Here is a 6,721-nt window from a genome sequence, read left to right as displayed (position 1 = left end):
CATGGCCTCCATTCTCTCCACCAGGAACTGCCAGAATCACACACACTGCCTTCCAGATGCAAATGAGCACACAGAGCGTGTAATTCAACCTGGGTGTCTGGTGGATCTGGCCATGCACCCATTTTTAAAAGCAAGTCACACATCGCCAAAGCTCAGGACAAACTGCATACTCAAAGGTTAGGTGCTTTCCTTTTTCAGGCAAAGATTTTATTTGCTCACTCTCAATAAAAGACTGGTAATTCTATCTCAAACAGGAAATCCTTTGTGCACTTTGAAATGAGGAGTCCAAAGAGGAAAATAACAACCAATAATGACAATCAGAGAGCCCTGTGACCACTGCCTCCCCCGGCCCCTCAGGAAAAGTTTCCACCCTCATTGGAGGATAACTGGCCTCTTGAGTCCAAAGCGGAAAATAACAACCAATAATGACAATCAGAGAGCCCTGTGACCACTGCCTCCCGGCCCCTCAGGAAAAGTTTCCACCCTCATTGGAGGAGATAACTGGCCTTGAGCCGACCTTACACATTACAAGATATTCCCAGGATATTACAAGTAATTAACACTCTACCACCATACAAGTTGGATTGGGGGTGGGGGGCGGAGGCAGTACCTCAGAAAATAAATGACTGAAAAAAACTTAAGCACCTGGTCTTTCAAGCATTTTCAGATCTTCAGAACAGAAGGAATGCTCCCCACCCCCAACTCCTCCAGTGGCCGCCACTGCTCTGCAGGTACAGAAGCTGGACTCAGACAGGGAGGGGACAATTGCCCTGCCATTCACCTTGTGCAAGATGCCTATTCTAAGAGGGTCATACTTTTAGACAGAAGCTGGATTTCACAAGAGGGCTGGCCAGGAGACAGGGGAAGGAAAGCCTGGCTTGCAGTTTTAGGCAGAAAAGGAGAAAACAGGGAGCATCCGAGGCCAAATAATCCTAAAGGTAAACCTAGGACCTTAGTGGTCCTTTAGGCTGGAGGCTTCAACCCAGGCCCCATACGTTTGGACTGCAAGTATTCTGTGTTCTGTTGGCATGTGATGCTTTTAAAAAATGTAGGCCTACACTTAAAACGTGGGAGATTGCACGTGAAAACCAGATCTGGCAACTCCGGCCCGTATCCCTCGTGGCAGTGACAGCAGGCACAGAGGGACGGCTGCTCCCTGGGGCCCCAGGGGACTCACGGGTTCCCCCCACCCTGGGCACCTCTCCCAACCCAGGACGTCACTGTTTTACTTCTTTCCCTGCCTTTGAGGATATTTAAGTTTATGGCTCCTGATCAAGGTCACCCTAACATGTTCTAGAAATGAAAAAAAAAAAAATGAAGCCGGGAGTGGGGTGGGGCAGTCACTGACTTAAGATCACAGCACTTCTCAGAGCGGAGCTGCTGCGCGAGAACCCCAACTCCTTCACACACAACCACCCACTCCTGAACCGTAGCCTTTGGAATCCTGAGTTAGGAAACCAGCCATCCTTGTCCCTGAAGCTCCCTCTCCCACCTAAACAATCTTTGACCTTAGAATTCGTTAATCTTGCTGACCCCTTTGCCTTCATGGACTAGTCACTGTGAGTTACGTTCTCAAGTATCAGGCCTCGAGCTCTGTGCACACTCTGTACGTCTTCACGAGGATTCTGGGAGATGTGCAGTACCAACACCATTGTATTGATGAGACAGGTAAGACTGCAGACAAGGGCACCCAGACAAGTGCAGTGGTTGAACTGCCCTTGAACCCAGGCCTTTCTGATCCCAAAGCCCGTACCTGGCAGCAGGCCTTGCTGCCTTGCAAATATTCATCATCTTTCCCAGTAACAATAATAATAAAAATAGAATTTACTTGGTCCTGAAAAAATAAACAATAGGGTCCCAAGTAAAACATCAGAAAGGGGCTCCACCTCTCTACCTGGAATTGCCACTGAGTTTCTGTGTCTATGCCAGCTGCCCCCACTACAGGAGAAGCCCCTCAGGAAGGTACCCTGCCTTATATGCTTTTGTCTCTCCAATATTCATAGAGTATTTGCTTAATACCTCTTCGAGTTATTAGTCAACAGCTTCCAGGTTCCATTTTTGATCCAATTTTACTAAAATGGGCCTCTTAGGAGGATGCATTTTATGGCCCTTCTGAGTTCTCAAAAAGTCCTGTCTTCTCCACACATCACTTCTCCCCTCATCTAGTTTTAGTCACCCACAGGAAAGTGGACACCACAGTACACAAAATCTATAGGTATTTTTCTTTTCTTTTTTTGCAAACAAAACAAGTTGTGTTTATAGCATTTTAATTTTTCCTGTTATTTTTCCAAAGTAAGCCAGGCAAACATTCAACTCTAAGTGATTAAAAAAAAAAAGAACATATATGCAAAGTACTTGGATGCCAAAGCAGGTAGTTGTTGCAGAAGTAGTAGCAATCTATGCATAATAGTAATACTTACAACCCATATGATGACGAGTCTTCTGGATAAATAAGGATCAATATTCCAGTGAGTGAACGGAAGAAATGTGATGTAGAACACTTCTTGACCCAAAGCAGCTGAAAATCTGAATAGGTAATAGTAGAAATAATTCTTCACAATGTACTTTTGTACATAAGCCTGAAAAACAAAAGTTAGAAGACTGTGAGTTCATTGAACTTGCCACTAGAGGACAAACTTTGAAACCTCTCTCTAAAACTCTCAGGTCTTAGTTGCCATGGTGTTGCCTCCCCTCTCATTATGTCATTATGGCATTGTTACCATCAATGTACATAGTTGTTGAACATCTATCAACCCAATTTGTCCACACAATCACAGAAAAAGTTAGCTCTTCATCAAATTAACTGAGTAACATCCAAGACAGAAATATCAGGGAAGATAGGAACATTGAAAAAGAAATAGGGGCAGGGTGGAGGGGGTCAACTGGGGGGAAAAAGGGTTATCTGTAATACTTTCAACAATAAGGATCCAGTTAATAAAAAAATAGAGGAAGGTACCAACAGATGGAAGAATATGTCGTGTTCATAGATTGAAAGAATTAGCATCATTAAAATGTCCCTACTACTCAAAGCAATCTATATATTCAATGCAATCCCTATTAAAATAGTTTACCTTTTAAATGGGACAAAGAAGGTTAATCCACTACAGTGATGGTGCAAAAAAAAAAAAAAAGCAGTAAATATACACAGAGCCATTTCCCCTCTTATCCTGGAGTAGGCAGGAAAAAAAAAAAGACTTAAGGGGGTTAAAACAGGAATAAGCAATCTGTTCAAAATATGGTGAACACCTTTAAATTATGGTTTATTAGTGATGAGCTAAGAAATAAAACATGCTATTTATAGTAGTCCTAGACTTTATAAAATCAACGAAAAACACCAATGGGGAGGAAAAGAGGCAACCCAACCACAGGGGCAACTATGTCAACACCCTTGTAGGTCTGAATTTTCTGTTTTGTTTTATACAAATTCTGAGGTTTTTGAATCCTGGGGTAATTCAGAGAATAAGTTATCTGTATTTGTTCTGCACATATTCATTCTGTACCTATGATGGCCTAGAACCTGTGCTGGGTGCGAAGATTCAGATGAGTCAAGCATGACCCCTGGGTTCAAGGAGCTCTTTTCTGGTGGGAGAGAGGGAGGGAGCCAAAGTGTATAATAATTTTGGGCAGTGAATTTTTAAAGGGTCAATGTTGTGTTTGAGGCCTTGGAAAGGGCCAAGAGTATATGATATACTTAAGGAATAAAATAAACTAAAAAGATGACCTTGGAAATTGAAAGAATATAACCATACTTGACGCTGTTGGCTGCCTACCAAGTATGCATTCCTTTCTCTAAGAGGTTCCTGGTTTTATTCCAGCATCTCTACCTCCCCCACAGAGCCCTGTGACTCAGGGGAAGCTGCCACTGCTTTCAGCTCCAGAGGTGTATCTGGATTCGTCTCAACCAGTCACAGAAAGTTCAAGAATTCAGCCTCAAACTGAGTAATGCATGGTACTACCTTGGAGAAAGTTACTAGTCAGGGGCGAGCACGCACTGCAAGCTACAAGTTCATCTCTCTTAGGATGAACTTTAACTTCTAAGTGAATTCAAATGAGAGAGAATGGCAATAGATCCACCGTAAACAGGAGAGATCAGAGTCTTCAAAATGAATGAAATAAGGAAGTGTGTAGTTTCATTTCTCTGCCAAGATAATATTATTACTGGATTTGCAAAACAGGGACAAGGAACTGTGAACAAATAACTAAGTGAAAAACTCCTCTATCATCTCTCTGAGGACTAATCTCTGCCAGTTCCATTTTATAAAGGTACATGCAATGGGCCTGACCTTCAGGTAAACCCTGTGAAGAGCCCTCGCGGCATAAAGATTACTTTAACCTGCCAGCTACCAGGTACACCTGGTAATCTGTCCTGCACTGAAACTTTACAAGATCTTTTTTCCAAACTCTGACAAGGGTCAAACCCCTCTCTCGTGTCATGTCATGGTTTTTCAAGTGCTATTGACATTATAAGTACTCAGTGACAACCATATCCCTACCCTAGAGATTTACCTGAGGCCAAGTTCAATATCTTAATCCTAGTAAATAATTGAAAAGACCCTCAGCGATGACAGCAAACTGCTCTAGTGTTCCAAGTTCTATCTTTAGATGTGCTTTTTACAATCTCTCAGGTCTCTATATTTTTTTGGAGGGGCGGGGGGTGGAGAGGGGAAAAAAGTGTGATTGCAGTCTCCCAATGCCATCCTGCTTTTTTGGTCATAAGTTCCTCAAATGCACATTCTTCTAAAGTGGGGTTTCCAGTAACTTAACCTGCGGGTCAGAGAAGAGCTGCTCCATTTTGCCGTTACCGGGGTATTCTGTGTTCTCTGCAAGGCTGCCTTTGATGCATAAACCGATCAGGAGAGAGGGGGCACTACAGACTCGTTGCATAGGAAGAGAAAGAACAGCGAGAATAAATAACTTCTTGACTTGGCTCTGCTCTGAACACCTGAACAGCATTTTGTTTCCAAACACACACCAGAGTCCCAAATGCAAAGGAAGGACGGCCAGGTCAGTGCCACTGACGTGCTCAGGGCTGACCCAGACAGCAGACTGAACTTTCAGAGGAGGAAAACAAGAAATTGTTTTTAGCCCAAACAATGTGTGACCTTGGGGAAGTCAATTCGTCCTTTGGAACTACAGCGGCCTCAGCTGCAAAGGACAGAGTAGTACTAGTTCAGTTGCTTTTTAGTATACAAAATGTCTTAAAGCAGGGAGAGCCCCCTTAAATAAAATGGTACTCAGGGCTCATTAGATAAAATAATAAGACTGGAAGCCTGTACTCATTGGTTAAAAGTGAGGAGGGCCTCAGGGAACCCCTACTTCAGCCCAGGCCACCTCCAGCCCCCCAGTCCTCCTCTGGAACAGCTCCTCAGAGCAGGTCAGTAATCAGTTTGGAAACCACTGACCTTCATCTCTGCCAGACTTCACGTACCACCTTCCTAGAATTTACCCTTGGCCCCGAGTACACAGGCTATAGATATTCCAAACTTAAACTCTGGACCAGAAGTCATTGCAAGGTCTTATTACTCATTCCATTTGTTCAGGTTAGAGCTGTATTTTTCCAAAGGTCAAGTTTGAGATACTCCTGACTCTCAACAGAGCCAGAGGAGTTCAGGTCTGGGAGGACATCTGCAGCTCTAAGCAGTTCTCTCTAATTGGAAGCAGGAGAGAGAGCTCATTCTCAGGCCGAGAGAAACCCAATTATAGAGATCCAGCTACATACACACACCGTCTTACTGAAAAGTCATCCCAAGACCCAAAGCTCTTCACTGGAACACACCAAGCAGCCGTGTTCCGTTCACAGTGGCTTTGCTTAGAGGAGCTTCAGAGACGGGAGGGAGAGAAAGCAGCCAGTGAGTACAGTGAACTGAGCCGGAGCACAGAGACGCCAGGAGGAGGGACGCCACAGAGCCGGAGGTAGGGAACGAAGACTCTGGAAGCAACGTGTCTCAGACCGAATCCAGGCTGCCCCACCACTTACTATCTGCATAATCTCAGCAACGCCTCAGTCTCCCAGAGCCTCAGTTTCCCCTCCCGAAAATGTAAACAACAATAGGACGTACCACACTGGGATGCTGGGAAGCTTAAATCAGGCACTGTTGATGGTGTGTTCAAAGCACCCAGTTCAGAGCCGGGCAGAGAAACTTCTCAGTGAGACCTCCCTGTTGGCCGCAACCCCAGCAGTGAGGATTTCCAGAAAGTGCTTCTCTATGCGAATGTGCATTTGAACCACCTGGCTCTTGTTAAAATGCAGGCTTTAATGCAGTTCACCTGAGGCAGAGCTGATAGTTCTGAGTTCCCAGGTGATGCTTATACTGGAAATTTTTAGTCCATGGGCAGCACACTGAGTAGCAGGGATCAAACCCCCCAGTGAAGGGTGTTTGTTTTTTTTTATCACAAAAGCGGGTGTCTGAAATGATCCTCAGTGTTGGAGGAAGCCTCAATGGGAATTTAAGAGAGTTAGAGAATGTGAGCAAAGCAACAGGTAAAAATGATGGTGACAAAGCAGAAGGGAACAGTTAGTGAGTCCCAGGGAGGAGCCTAAAATAGTCCAAATGCAGGAACAGAGCCCAGACAAGCACCTCGACCACACAAGGTACTAAAGCAGTGGTTCTCAACCTTGGCTGCACATTAGAATCACCTGGGAATCTTTTTAAAATCCTGATTTCTGGGCCTCATCCTCCAGAAATTCTGTTTCTTTGTTACTAATGTTGTGGCCCCACCC

The 6,721-nt window shown here is 44.4% G+C and overlaps 1 protein-coding gene across 1 annotated transcript in view; it reads right to left on the bottom strand.

The window, feature by feature from the left end:
- Positions 1-6,721, bottom strand: part of SGPP2 (sphingosine-1-phosphate phosphatase 2) — a 62,924-nt gene that overhangs the window by 39,256 nt on the left and 16,947 nt on the right. The window contains exon 2 of the mRNA XM_014531138.1: positions 2,421-2,579. Coding sequence (XP_014386624.1) covers positions 2,421-2,579 — 159 coding nt within the window. The remainder of the gene's footprint in view (positions 1-2,420; positions 2,580-6,721) is intronic.

Source organism: Myotis brandtii, unplaced genomic scaffold (genome assembly GCF_000412655.1).
Source record: "Myotis brandtii unplaced genomic scaffold, ASM41265v1 scaffold79, whole genome shotgun sequence".
Classification (NCBI taxonomy): domain Eukaryota; kingdom Metazoa; phylum Chordata; class Mammalia; order Chiroptera; family Vespertilionidae; genus Myotis; species Myotis brandtii.
The sequence above is the reverse complement of the archived record's forward strand: the minus strand, read 5'-3'. Positions and strand labels throughout refer to the sequence as shown.